At 35.6% G+C, this 15,236-nt stretch overlaps 1 protein-coding gene across 2 annotated transcripts in view; it reads right to left on the bottom strand.

Annotated features, from left to right (window-relative positions):
* The window catches only part of LOC143239235 (arrestin domain-containing protein 3-like), a 51,556-nt gene that overhangs the window by 15,888 nt on the left and 20,432 nt on the right, over positions 1–15,236 (bottom strand). Inside the window, exons 1-2 of one of the 2 annotated variants that reach the window (XM_076480153.1) lie at positions 5,869–6,099; positions 2,924–2,996 (exon numbers count right to left, since the gene is read on the bottom strand). In XM_076480153.1, the coding sequence (XP_076336268.1) occupies positions 2,924–2,996; positions 5,869–5,905 (110 nt within the window). In that variant the 5' untranslated portion in view covers positions 5,906–6,099. Of the gene's footprint in view, positions 1–2,923; positions 2,997–5,868; positions 6,100–15,236 lie in introns of those variants that run through there. The other variant, XM_076480147.1, reaches the window with a different exon arrangement.

Genomic DNA, 15,236 nt, shown 5'->3' on the forward strand with positions numbered 1-15,236 from the left:
CATGACATTCATAACTAAGACACAACATCCTCTGTGTGCTGAAAATATTACATGACATTCATAACTAAGACACAACATCCTCTGTGTGCTGAAAATGTTACATGACATTCATAACTAAGACACAACATCCTCTGTGTGCTGAAAATGTTACATGACATTCATAACTAAGACACAACATCCTCTGTGTGCTGAAAATGTTACATGACATTCATAACTAAGACACAACATCCTCTGTGTGCTGAAAATATTACATGACATTCATAACTAAGACACAACATCCTCTGTGTGCTGAAAATGTTACATGACATTCATAACTAAGACACAACATCCTCTGTGTGCTGAAAATATTACATGACATTCATAACTAAGACACAACATCCTCTGTGTGCTGAAAATATTACATGACATTCATAACTAAGACACAACATCCTCTGTGTGCTGAAAATGTTACATGACATTCATAACTAAGACACAACATCCTCTGTGTGCTGAAAATGTTACATGACATTCATAACTAAGACACAACATCCTCTGTGTGCTGAAAATGTTACATGACATTCATAACTAAGACACAACATCCTCTGTGTGCTGAAAATGTTACATGACATTCATAACTAAGACACAACATCCTCTGTGTGCTGAAAATGCCAAGATCTGAAAAAAGCAAAAGACAACCAGAAAGAAGAAAATTTAGTCCAAAATGACATAAAATGTGCACATAAAAGCACCTGTGTTATCCAAAGATCATGTGTAAAGATAGTTCACAGGTGTACAAAAAAGGAAAAGCTAAGCTCTTGCTGGACCAAAGCCAAAAGGGAGCTTCAAAAGAAGTCACTGTCATGATCCATAATGATCAGCCCTCCAAAATGGAGAATATCAAAGAGGAAAAAGAGGGTGAGATATAAAAGAGCAGACAATTTTATCATGGATGAGAAACCTATTGGTACATTTTGGACAAGGAAAACCAAACAACCAAAGTAAACAGAGAAGCCTGCAGATGAACAACCTCAGCTTGAGTTTCCAATGTGAAAGGAACACTTCCAAAGACCTAATCTCAAAGGAAAGGTGCCAACACAGGACTCTAAGATAATACGATAGGAATGAACACCCAAAAATAAAAAAATCCAAATCTGTAGATCAAAGAAAAAAAGAAACCAAGTTAACTGAAACAGGATGGAAGAAACAATTGAAGTGGAAAAAACATATGTACCAGTTCCCCTAGTAAAATTAACGGGGTCCTGATGTAAAGTCTTAAGAAGGTGAAGTGTGGATAGATAGCAATGAAATTGACTAAGTAAAGGATGAAAATAAGAAGATGAGGAAGAAAAATACAAGAAGAAACAATATGTAATTCATAAGACAAAGGAAGAAACTCTAATGATGGAGACTTATGCAACAAGATGGTCCAAGATACAGCAAAAAACAACTGAACAAAGAGAAAACAAGAGATAGTTATGAAATACAAACAATGAAAGAACAAAAGTAAAATTACTTGAATATCACTAGGAAGAGGGAACTAGAAGATAAAACAGGCAAGCACATAGTACTGGTGAAACTTTTCAAAAGATGTGGCAGGCTCAACAAAAGCAAGAGATCAGAATAGAATGAAGTGAGTGGACAATGGCAATGACTGTCAACGTGCCTCCAGTTGCTGTAGAAAGGTCAGAACTTTAGGAAATGTCATAAATGTGGAAACATAGGTCAATGATATTATCTACAAAACCAGTTTGTTTTTAAAGAAGAAATAAGAATTAGCATAGTATGTTGATAGCACATAAGCCTAATGACAGCATTGAAGATTACTTAATGAGACTTGTATACTGAGTTCGAATAATGGGAACTGGTATTACCAAAAGAAACTTTATGAAAGACAATGGGACAGACACATCCCAAAATTAAAAATTTGATTGAAAGAAAAATTTAAATTGAAGATACTTAGAATTAAACTTCTGACCAAATAATGATAAAAAAAAGACAACTATAAATGGTAAGAAAAGCTTAAAACAATAAGAACAAAAAAACGAAATTATTCATCAGGATAAAACACATCTTAACAAAGCAATTGCTCATGAGGATTACCGTGAATGGAGGATGTGCATACCCTCCTATTGGTAGAAAACTATAATGATTATTATTACATCACAGACTGTTAACTTGCCAATATGCATAGAGGTGGGAGCTTTGTTCAAGGCTAGAAGCATGTCCAAAAATCTTTACAGCAGTGGCATGAGATAACAGCTCTTTGTCGAACAGAGAAGAGACTAAATATTTCTGAATCTTTATTCTTAACTGCTTTATTTAGCATGTCTTTATTAAAGACGTTACAAGTTTCAACATCCTATGGATTAAAAACCTGTACATTAAGTAAAAAGCATTCTACTGAAAAGAGTTTTTCTAATAAAAGATAAAACAATCAACAAAAGGTGAAAACAAAAACAGGCTAATAATTCCAAATTTCTCAGTATCTATTATACCAAAAAAGCTTATTTAACAAAACTAAAATTAGATATAGTATATACATTTACAAACATATTTAAAGTTTTTATTAACTCCTTTACTATACCTTTTGTTAGAGCTATTACATATACAAAGTTTGTTTCAACATCCTAAAAAAGCAAAACTGACATCTTAAAAGGAAAATACCCTGCTGAAATTTATGAAAACAAAATTAAAACTTACACTACAACAATAACATGTTGCTCTTCTCATTATTCTAATACTTCCTCAAAATGTATTCTCTATTATACCAAAAACCTAGTTCAGAAATACTAAAATTCTTTATTACTATAGAAATACCAATAACTTGAATTTAAAAAATAATTTTACAGTCATTATATAATTTTAAAGAGTGATTAATGTTTTCATATTATTTTTTTTTTCCCAACTGCAACACTGGAAAGTTCAGCTTTGTCCACAAACTCACCCAGATGGAAGTTGGAAGGAAAATGGAAACTCATGATGACCTTCAGCTAGTACCTCACGTCCTTCTCCCATATCTAATTTATAAAAAAAAAAAAAAAAATTTCTGTTGTTTATTTATGCACTGAAACATAAACCTGAGAATCATCAGTGTTCTTATGCAGACTAGTTATACAGTAATGACATATTATCAAGAAAATTAAACTATTTTTCCTATGTCCTTAGTCACAGCAATAACAACTCTTCCTTTAGTAGTTGTAACTAGGTCACTTTGGTCCAAACCTTTACGCTACAGACTACACCAAAATATTCATTTTCCTTCCATAACACTTTGCTTATCTTGAGAAAAAAATAAACTGGCTTGTTGCCATATAATCTTAACTGCTGACAGTTGATGTTGGTTACATGGTTATAACTGGAAGAAACCTGATTTAAACAGTGGAAAGAAAACTTTTTGTTTAAAACACAGATTTATGACAAGAAATTGTTGATAGCAATTTTGTTGTAACATAAATTTGTAGACTTTATGTATAAAACTTTTAGTTTGTAGCTTTAATACTTTTAAGCTTTATTCAAGCACACAATGCATATCAAATACATTTATAAAATTCAAAATAAAGAAACCACCACATTCACCAAAATGCATGCAGTTCACAATCCCTAAAATCCACCATAAGATCCATGTTGTAACCAAATATAATTTAAAAAAAAAGAAATAAAAACAATGTCATTTAAAATTTTTATTAACTAAATTCAGGTTGATTCTTTCAACAAAAATGGTAAATGTAACCAGACAAAGTAATTATGCAATTTAAACTACAACTACCAATGATGGAAATAAGTTAGTTTTCACATTAACATTTTATTTTGTTTCAATGTGAACAAAAGGTGTTCAACTCCGGCCTTCTCTGAATATTTGTTTACCATAACATAACCTAAGGACAACAAGATATCACAAAATCAAATGGTATGGTGTTAGATTAAGCATTCATTTTCAAAATATTAGCACAATAAGTATTTCATCAGTATTTATCACTATTTCATGTTGCCTCAAACATACAGCTCTAACTTGTTCCAAATTTCATGGAGATAAAAATGTGCCCCTTAAGAACTTGAGCAAGCCTACTTTAAGTTATTTAAATAATACAAACACAGTTCAAAATTTAAAGGCATAATGATATGGCAACACCTTTAAAATAATGTCAACAATCAGCTCTGAATAACACTTTTAATGTATATAAATTGTAAACACACGAAGGATATAAAAATTGGTGGGAAGAGACACATACATAAGTGGTAGCCTTTTTATTTTTAATAATTCTTACATGATAACCACATTATTCATGCAATGCCTTAATGAGTTTCAAATAACTGGGAAATGAAAAATGTTTAAACTTTGAAAAATCGAATGAACACTGCATATCATTAGTCTCACACAGCTTCGACTGGCAAAATACTCCTTGACTTAACAGTTTGTTTTACAGGCTTTTTGCATCCAATTATCAAAGAACTACTTACACTTTACCCTTTTTTAAAGTTATCATTTTTACACTAATATAAGAAGTTTTAAAGAACAGATGTAAAATGTTTTCTTCAATAACGTCATATACAGGCCATGTTCACTGGTAGGCCTAACTTCCAAAATAACACTTCATCAGAATTTCAAAAATCAATGTCGAGCTCATACTCAGGTTACTTATAGAATTTTTCAACTATTGAATCAATAACAAACATGCTGACTGACTAGCTTTCCAATCAACTTAATTCAATGAATGACTAGATCACTTATAAATGTACTAACTGTAACATATACTAACACTGTGTAACTCATTAACTAACATTAAATTGATTAATTAATCAAACTCGCACAGAGGGGCACTTCATATTATAGGTTTTCTCCATAGTATAGCAAGTTAAAATTTCATAGAAGCCCAAAAAATCATTAAACTTATAGATTTCACACAAATATTACATGGTGTGCGACACTTCCTCTACTGAACCAAATATATCTTACAATTTTCTAAAATACTTTAAACGTGGATGTTTCACAACATAACCATAACTTTTTTCGGTGTGTCTTAGCAGTAGCTACTCAAAAAAATAAACATCAAATTAGCGGAAACATGATAATCATACACAAATATTTTATTAACGCTGTTTCTAATGTTTAGAATATTTATTACTACGACAAAACCAGGTTAACTGCGACTTTTTTTACATTTGTTTAATACATCTCGAAGTAAGTAATGTGAAAAACTAAATTTCAGAATCACCACGAAACATTGTGTAAAAGTAAAAATGGTAAATAAAGGACGTCCACTTGATTTTTTATAATAATCTTTATGCCCACTGCTTTCTAATACTTCAATATCATAATATATTCTCAAACCTTACACATGCGGACATCAAAGTTAGAAGGCAAAGTTCTGCTTACAAAATCCGATCGATTTCTAAAGGTAAACCTTCCTCCATTATGTTCTTTGTTATTAACTACACATAGGAAAAATACTATGTATTCCAAAACTTGCATACTGAAAAACGACTTTTTATATAATTTATCAGAACGTAAACGTTGACACAAATACTGACCGATTTTAATACATTGTAAAAGTTAGATAATAGACAGTCACTTTAAACAAATATACTTTTTATTCCTGCTTTTAATGAAGTGAATACAACAGTTTTACCTGAACGATCACAAGATAAAAAAGGTATTATTAAAACGAAAGTCTATAATAACATTCATACAACTGAATATATCACGTTTCTCGAATTAAAATGACAATTCATTTTTTAAATAATTCTGATTTAACCTAAACGTGCTCTCAAAATATTTTATAATATCAAGTTTACTATTATGATTACAAAGTGAATCGGTTCTACTGCTGTCTCATTCAACATGTGAAAACGCCAGAAAATTCACTATCCACAAAACGAAACGACGAATACCGACTATTGGAATTCGCAGTCCTGACAGGTTATCCATACTCCAAGTGTATATTTATAGCTGCACTCTCAGCAGGGGATAAGGCACGCTTCCTGTTGTTAACCACGCCATTCTCTCAATGCGCAGCGACAACGCTGAGAGGGGGGATAATGCCCTTAAAAACTTTTTTCGGTGCAGTATGACGTCATGCTTATTATACATGTTGCCCATCGCAACTGTCTTTCAATCTACTTAAAAACAGCTTACCATAACCGTAGGTGTCAGCAGGTGAGAGAGAAAGAAGGGGTTATCCTTGGAAAATAAAAAATCCTTTCTTTAGTCATTCGACATATGTAACTGAATTATTTGTTCAATTGATAATTTTATACTAATCCCTACACTAGAAATTTATCTGAGGACGTCCATGGCCATAACTTTGCCCCACATATCTATACTTCACCATACCCTAATCACACACCATGTGAAACAGTAAGTCGAAAAATCAAAATATTGAATTATAAATGTCAAACAGAAAAGGCGCTACCTATAAACGTTTAAAAATATAAATCGGCCTGCGACAATAACAATAAAACGTCGTTGTGTTATCACAGTGATTTTGAGGCCTGGTGCATTAATCTGTCAACGTTGTGCGAACTACAATTTTTATTAAAACGGTCACATATACAATACGAATAAACAATAAAATATGGTTAAAATATGTAACAACATATTTCCTCTTTAACATTGAATTACGGCATTTCATATTTGATTTACTGACGCTGTTTCAGGACTTAAAGTATCTGTAGATTTTATCCTTTATTTTATAGCTTGAAAATTTGTAAACAAAAGATAAAAAACTTTCAATGTGTATAACTTCGAAGATATAAGCGCTTCGCAAGACATGGAAACAATTATCACGCCCATAATCACAGAACAATTCCTTATTCTGTGTTATAAGAATAATGAAATATAAGATTAGAGAGATAATAAAAAAAACCCTAGCGTGTTAAATAAATTACCCAAACAGCCGTTATCCGACCCCTTTTTCTAAGTAGGTGGTAAGAAAACATTTATCACTACGGTTACTTTAATAAGACCTCAGAATGAGCTATATTTAACACAATGTAACAGAGTAATTCCAATAGCCAACTGTCCAATTTCCAAAATAACATCTTCCGAAATAAATATTAAAACGTATATATTTAATTACTGGTATATTCTTGGAAGTCGCAGAACTTATAAAGAGTCGTTGTATGTCTGACATATAACCACTTCAGTGTTTTCCAAGCCGACTGTTACGTGTGTTGCAACATAAATATTACAGAATTTTTTTCACAGTAATACCTAAACAAAAAAACTAATCTTAGTTCCCAACGGATTTAAATTATAACCTTATTCAGGCTATCAGCAACACGTCTTCCAAACAGCAGATATTCGCGTCTATTTCAACTTGAAATTTCAAAGTATATGTAACTGTAGACATGCTGAACGTATTTATTATTCATGTATCAATCTATATAACACGGATTTTTCAATTTAAGGTAACACACTAAACGCGTCCAACAATCAATTTTAGTCACATATGTATAATCATGTCAAACTGCACGTCGGTGTATGCATGTATATATAGTATTTATGGATTCGATTTTTCTTTGACAGATAGAAGCTACCAATATATTGTGAAAGTTTTGCATACTGCTGAACCATATACGACTTCAAAACATTTTCTAATTACATTTTCAAAATGCGAAAATATTTATATTAAATTTCTTAAATTATTTATATTATATTAATATATTTATATTCATCAAGTAGCCACTAGTATAACATTAAAAGAAAAACATCTCCACTTAGATAAAATTAATGTATTTAGAAACGAACCGCAAAGTTCACAAATCTTTCGAATAAAACTATACAGGTCCGGCATGGCCAAGCGCGTATGGCGTGCGACTCGTAATCCGAGGGTCGCGGGTTCGCCCCTGAGTCGCGCCAAACATGCTAGCCCTCCCAGCCGTGGGGGCATTATAATGTTACGGTCAATCCCACTATTCGTTGATAAAAGAGTAGCCCAAGAGTTGGGGGTGGGTGGTGATGACTAGCTGCATTCCCTCTAGTCTTACACTGCTAAATTAGGGACGGCTAGCACAGATAGCCCTCGAGTAGCTTTGTGCGAAATTCAAAAACTAACTAACTAAAAAAAAACTAAAACTATACATAAGCCTATTGAAAACCAGTAATTTCATGTATATTTCTGAGGTGATAAACGGAATTAGCAATGCTCTCGACACAAACTAAACAAAAACATGCGGAAATTGATAAAATTCTAACTTGTACTCAAACCTAAACAGGAGTAAGTGCAATAAACAAACATTCTGCCCTATCCCTCCCTATAAAAAGCTAAAATAAATTGTCTTTACAACAGGAAATCCTGCATTAAAACTCCAAAATATACACACAAAATTAGTGACAATATATTAATTACCTTTAACTTAGACCCTACATGGTCAGGTGGCTAAGGCACTCGCCTCTTGACGGTCAATTCCACTGTTCGTTGGTAAAAGAGTAACCCAAGAGTTGGCGGTGGGTGGGGATGACTAGCTGCCTTCTCTTTAGCCTTACACTGCTAAATTAGTTACGGCTAGCGCAGATAGTCCTCGTGTAGCTTTACGCGAAATTCAAACCAAACCTTCAACTTATTTAATATTTTACCAATTGTGTTGTATAGAAACAAAAAAGCATTTACATTTCCAACTTATATTTTTATATCCACCATCTTAAAATGTTTATCGTTTCCATATATCATTCATTAATAAATACAGAAATATAAATGTTGATTCACTAGGCATACGTTTTCAGGGTTTAACCATTCTGACCACTCCCCATGGTGTGGCAGCGATAAGTTTCCGAACTTAAAACGCTAAAAAGGGATTCGATTCCCCTCGGTTTACACTCATGTGACTTTGATATAAAAACACGCCCACACTTATTCTGATCAGAGTTTATTTCATCAAACATACTGTTGGTGTGAACATGCTTTGTAGTCGCTATGAGAAAAAACTATATAATGGATAGGGCCCGATAGGCGAAATGAAGATTCTTTGTTTTCGAATTTCGCGCAAAGCTACACGAGGGCTATCTGCGCTAGTTGTCCCTAATTTAGTAGTGTAAGGCTAGAGAGAAGGAGGCTAGTCATCACCAACCACTGCCAAATCTTTGGCTAATCTTTTACCAACAAATAATGGGATTGACCCAAACATTATAATACTTCTACGGCTGAAAGGGCTAGCATGTATGATGTGACGAAGATTTAAGCCCGCAACCATCAAATTGCGAGTCAAGTGCCCTAATCACCTGGCCATGTCAAACCCCGAGATGAAAAAAGTGTAATTAGCCACTACTCGTTTTTTGTTGTTTGTTTTTTATATTGTGAACCTGCACAATAGTAAATATAACAAATGAACTCAGCATTCCGAAAACTTTTTAACCTTGAAGTTTAAATTCAAGGAAGGTTCCGCTTTAATCTATACTTTCAAGGATCTTCCTTGAAATAAAAATCCAGAAATAAAATAATTTTCAGAATATTAAGTTTGTTTATTCTTTCATTTCATCAGTTAATTTAAAATGCACACGTTAGTCGTTCACTCTCTGCTGTTTTTATTGTATACTTTTATGTCGTTGTTCATAACTTGAACATATATTGCTTGGTCACAAAGCAAGAGCACTAAATTTAATGGATTTAACGGAATCTTCTGAAGATTTGTGATATGGACAGACACGTGATAAAAATTTAAATAACACTTGTTACTTATGTCAAAAGAAAGACTGGCCCGAGTTTGCTTGTCGTACTATTTAAAGTCTGTAGTAGCAATATAACTGAGATATAACAATATAACTAATAATAATATCATATTCAATCTCAATACTGAAAAGTTTAGGAAAAAACGCAGTGTGGCATTGAGCATTAGTCTGTTGTTGGTGAAGTAACAAAGAGAAAAATAATTAAAACTTCTATACAACTGGTTAAAATTTCAGCAATTTTTTATAGTGGTTTGGTTGTTTAGCGTTTATTGGAGCAAGGCTTGATCTGGAAAAGCTTGTTATCACGTTGCTCACTCAAAGTCGACTACCAACTGGCACGTAATCGAGCCTTGAATGTAGGACCGTAGTCCATGTATGGGACAGGCACGACTGTGATGGTATCACAGCAGACAGGCTTAGCTGTGATGTTAGCTAGCTCGTTCCCGTGAATACTAATGTCACCTTGTATCCAGAAAAAGTGGATAGAAGTGGATGATAGAGAGAAATAGGCCAGTCAGCTTTGAATATCAACGAGAACAGAGTGATAACTAACGTTAGCGATTCCAGAGCCAATAGACAGCTAAGCAAGTAAGTATAAACAGAACAGTTCGTGTATTGCATACCTTTTACGTGATTCAGGGCAAGAAAAATGACACACAATTCGGCAGTAAACAGAAACTGTAGAGGGGATTCTGTGTGCTTTCAAACCAAAGCAGAGCCCACAGAGTCACCTAATTTCAAACCATCCCTATAAATGAAAATGGAAGAATGATTTGAAAGATGTTTGGTAAATAGAAGGCAATACTCCCAATCAGGAGTATCTACCTTCTTCAGATGGCTCAAAGAAAGGTCACATTTGGGAATGGTAATTAGCCATGATTGTAATGGATGATTAGCAGATACAGCGATATTATCCAAGGACAGACCTAATTCATCCAACTGCACCTGAATACAAAGGCCAAAAGGAACAATGGAAGACCCTCTACTCTGAAAAAGCATGGCCCACTGAGAAAGGAAAACACAGCCCTCTGTAGAATGCTGTGGTAATGATTGAAGTTTTGAAGCATACAGTAAAGACAGCTGCAAATGGCAGAAGTATAGAGAAGGTTTATGAGGCCCCTGTGCAGAGCCAAAGCTGCTGAGTGTGAACAGGGTCCAACATCTTGAAGGTCGAGGTCCTGGCAGAGCCATAGACCTGGGGCCCATAGTCCAGTTTTGATTAAATAAGGGCACAATATATATTTAGCACAGAGCATCGATCTGCTCCTCAAGAGGTGGAAGAGAGAACATGGAGAATGTCCGGTGCCATTGTACAGTTGACATGTAGCTGCTTGATGCATGGAACAAATGCCAACTAACAATCAAAGATAAGCTTCAAGAACTTTGTCTCAATGAAAAATTGAAGCACCACTTCTCCAAAATGGAACTTGGGATCTGGGTGAATACCCTGTTGGTAGCAAAAGTGCATGCAAACGGTTTTGGAGCGAGAAAAGGTAAAACCGTTTCCTGTGGTCCACTTCAGTAAGCAATTGAGGGCAGTCTGTAGCTGCCGTTCAATAAACTTCATGCTCTATGACTGACACGAAATGTGGAAATTGTCGACAAAGAGACCGTTTGAAACTGTAGGGGAAGTTATCCACTGATGGCATTAATCTTTATAATGAAAACCATAACACCCAAGACACAGCCCTGAGGGACTCCAAGTTCTTGTGGGAAAGAAAAATAAAATTTTGAACCCACACAAATTTTAAATTACCAGTTCATTAAAAATGTTTAATAAAAAGAGGTAAATGGCCATACAATCCATACGAGTGGATATCTCGCAAGATGCCATACCTCCACGTTGTATAAGGTTTCTCAAGGTAACAAAAATACAGAAAAAAGATGTTGTAACTTGAGAAAGGCTTCCCTGATTGATGTTTCAAGCCCAATCAGTTGGTCCATGGAGGAGTGCTGTCATCATAACCCACACTGAGTGGGTGAGAGGAGGTTGTTTGATTCGAGGAACCAAACAAGACAATCATTAACCATCCTAAGATTTTACAGAGACAGCTCGTCAAAACAACTGGACTGTAGGTTGAATGAATCTTGGGATACTTCCCAGGCTCAGGAAAAGGGAGAACAGTATCATGGTACCAAGTATCAGAAAAACCATTCTCCTGTCAAATATGATTAAAACAACCAGGAAAATAGCAAGAAAGGCAGGAAAGAGATGATGCAGCATCTCATAATGAATACCATCAGGTCCAACTGGTGTACTGCCAGACCAATGAAGAGCGAGTTTTAGTTCAACAGCATAAAGGAGCAATTATAGTAATAAAGATGATCAGTCCAAAAGGAAAGAGGCGATTTCTCTGCTCGTGTTTTCATGGCTGAGAAAGTGGGAAATAAAGTAGAAGTGTTATATGCACGAGAAAAGCTTTTGCCAAGTGTATTAGCAATGCTCTCGGCATTATCAACTTCCTGGTCATCAGATAGCAAGACTAAGATGTTGTTTTATTTCTCGGGGCTGTAGAAAAGGATGGGCCCGAGGAAACACCCAAACCTGAAGCCAAAGAAGGTGGAGCCAGGCAGTCACTGCAAGGAGCGGCAAGGACAGAGATGAAAGTAGACAAAGATTCGTTAACTCTAAGTCATGGAGGGCAAAAGATTCTTCAGACGTTTTGCAAACGGCTCTCCTGGACACAAAGAAAGATCTGTCTGCTCTCCCACTGTGGCAGTTGAATAAAGTGAAGCAGCATTTATCCAAGACAGAGTTGAGGATAATAATTTCCGAGCCTCTGGGTAGGAGATATTATTGGCAGTCTTCAAGCATTTAACCTCTTTCCCCTCCACCCTTTGGAGCAAGAAATAGCGTAAGAGGAGCGTGAACCACTATAGTTAACACAGTGTGGTTCTAGTTTGCACTCGTAAGCATCGTGGTCTTTGCTACCACAACGACCACATGTTAAAAACCATAATATGATGTTTTTGAGTGACCAAACCATTGACACTGGAAACATCTGAGAGGGTTCGGAATATATGACCATACTTAACACTTCAGATAACCTGCTTTGCTGTGGCAGAAGGACATGGTAATGTAATCATTTATATTAGAACATTAGAAGACATAATTCCGCCTTTGCAAATAGAGGCTCGACATACCACAGAAACGCCTTGGCTGGAGAAACGAGCGAGGATCTCCAGCTCAGGAATGTTCTATAAATCCCTTTCAAATGTAACTGATCTGGTAAATTTCAAAGTTGCACGGGAAGTAACCTCGATGGGTATATCCCCAATGGCCTTCAATTTCAAGAGGAGTTTGGTATGTTCTGGTGAAGATGTTTCCACCAAAATGTCTCCAGTGTGCAACTTCTTTACTGACTTAAGAGAACCAGCAAAACCCTCCAATCTCTTTTTTATTCAAAGGGAGAAATCTGCCCTAAATATTTCTCAGATAAGGAATAGATAATTAGAAATCAGAATCTGACTGAATGGATAATTAGGTACAGAATCTGACTGCGATGGTGATAGTACAGCAGAATCGCCCATGCGGGATCGTTTTCCGATAATCTGCTGGGTTTTTAATTTTATTTATTTTCTCATAAATGTGGTATCCATAACAGATGCTACATTTCAGTAACCACTGTCCCATCCATCATGGAGTCCTACGAGAGGACGCACTACAATGTCAAACAAAGGCACTGCAGCAACACCAGAATTTCTAGAGCACTATACCCGAACACCAGTATCAGACACAATATCCACAACACCCGTTGAAAACGTCCAAGACTGGTACTCCTTTGACCCAAGCCCAAATGGACTAGCCGATTGATCCCGGGGGGCACCCCAAGGTCGCCTGTCTACAGGAATACAAGGCCAAAGTGATGCTTTGGAGATAGACCCTCAACCACCAGGATCCTCTCCTCCCCTTCACGAGTCGCCACGCATGGCAGAGGAGGTAAACTGAAAGTACAGAACCTTCTCTGAGAGGTCCCCTCACCACGTACAAGGATTCACCTCGAGGGGTTTTCAGAGTGAATGTTTTCAAACTGTTTAGAAGAAAACTGAGCAACCCAATACAGCTATAGAAAACTGTACACACAACTGAATCTAGGCGCATAGATTTTTTAATCTCGCCATTTCTAATTGTCGGTATTTAGGCCATTTGAGTTGACCTGGGAGGGTCAAGTACAATCTTGACCTCTACCTCCCGCTTCTATGGTGTTATTAATAATTTCATGTTTGAAGCAACTGTTAAATGTTTAATGCAACATAAAAAGGGTACTGCTTTCACAAATGTCCATTAATATGAATTCAAAACCCCTGTCAAAGCCATGTGCCTTTATGTATCTCAAGACAGCTGGTATGGGTATTAAAACTTTAATTAAAGTAAAGTGGAGAACAACGTTTCGACCTTTTTACGTCATCTTCGGGTTAACAAAGAGAGTTATCTACTTTATTTTAATAAGAGTTTTAATACCTATACCAGCCGTCTTGAGATACACTCTTAATTTTAAGTTTTGTTTGTTTGTTTTGAATTTCGCGCAAAGCTACTCGAGGGCTATCTGCGCTAGCCGTCCCTAATTTAGCAGTGTAAGACAAGTGGGAAGGTAGCTAGTCATCACCACCCACCGCCAACTCTTGTGCTACTCTTTTACCAACGAACAGTGGGATTGGCCGAAATATTGTAATGCCCCCACGGCTGAAAGGGCGAGCACGTTTGGTGCGACCGGGATTCGAACCTGCGACCCTTGGATTACGAGCCAAATGTTTTAACCACCTGGCCATGCCGAAGCCTTACTTTTAAGTGGGTTTCTCATTATGCATGTCCATTTATGTTCGAACGTTCATCATTTATACCGAGACAAACTCGCTATATATAAATTGTCCATATATTCAAATGTTTGTCATGTTCTTGGTTTATTTTATGTATATTTACATAAATACCCTTTTAATACATAATATCAATAATTCTCAAACTGTGTGCCGCGAGAGATTGGTAAGTGTGCCGCGGTGTTTTTGAAACACATTCAACTTTCTTGGGATTTTACAAGCAAGTCGAAAACATCAGTTAATAAAAGTTACTATAGAAACACTCTGAAACCTTCCAAAACATTCGATGGTTTTCATTGAACTCGACCACTGAGAAGTTCAAACTTAAATTTCATTTTCGACTGCAACAGTTCGACTGTTAGTTTAATTGTAGCGCAACACGCGCTTCGTACGTCATAAATGATGAATCAAACAACCAAACTGCTTTATGGAATACGTTCTCATTCACTCTACAGCTACTAAGCTGTAGATAGAAATTTTATATCAACTGCAGAACTTCGTGCTTATCGTGTATGAATTAGCTTTATCATTTATCCATGGAAAAATATTTAAGTAAGTCTGGTGCTGCAAAGGAGAATGTGTTGAATCAAAAGCAAAAAATACGGTTTTATCGCTTTGGAATCGGAACATTCTCAATTATCATTCTGCCTACTCTGTAATGCAGCTTTGTCGAACGAGGCGCTTGTTCCTAGCAAACTGAAGAGGCACTTGGAAACAAAACATTCAGCTGTGAAGGATAAAACAAAAGAATACTTCGAGAACCTTGCGGCTCAACAAC

Source organism: Tachypleus tridentatus, chromosome 2 (genome assembly GCF_004210375.1).
Source record: "Tachypleus tridentatus isolate NWPU-2018 chromosome 2, ASM421037v1, whole genome shotgun sequence".
NCBI classification, from domain to species: domain Eukaryota; kingdom Metazoa; phylum Arthropoda; class Merostomata; order Xiphosura; family Limulidae; genus Tachypleus; species Tachypleus tridentatus.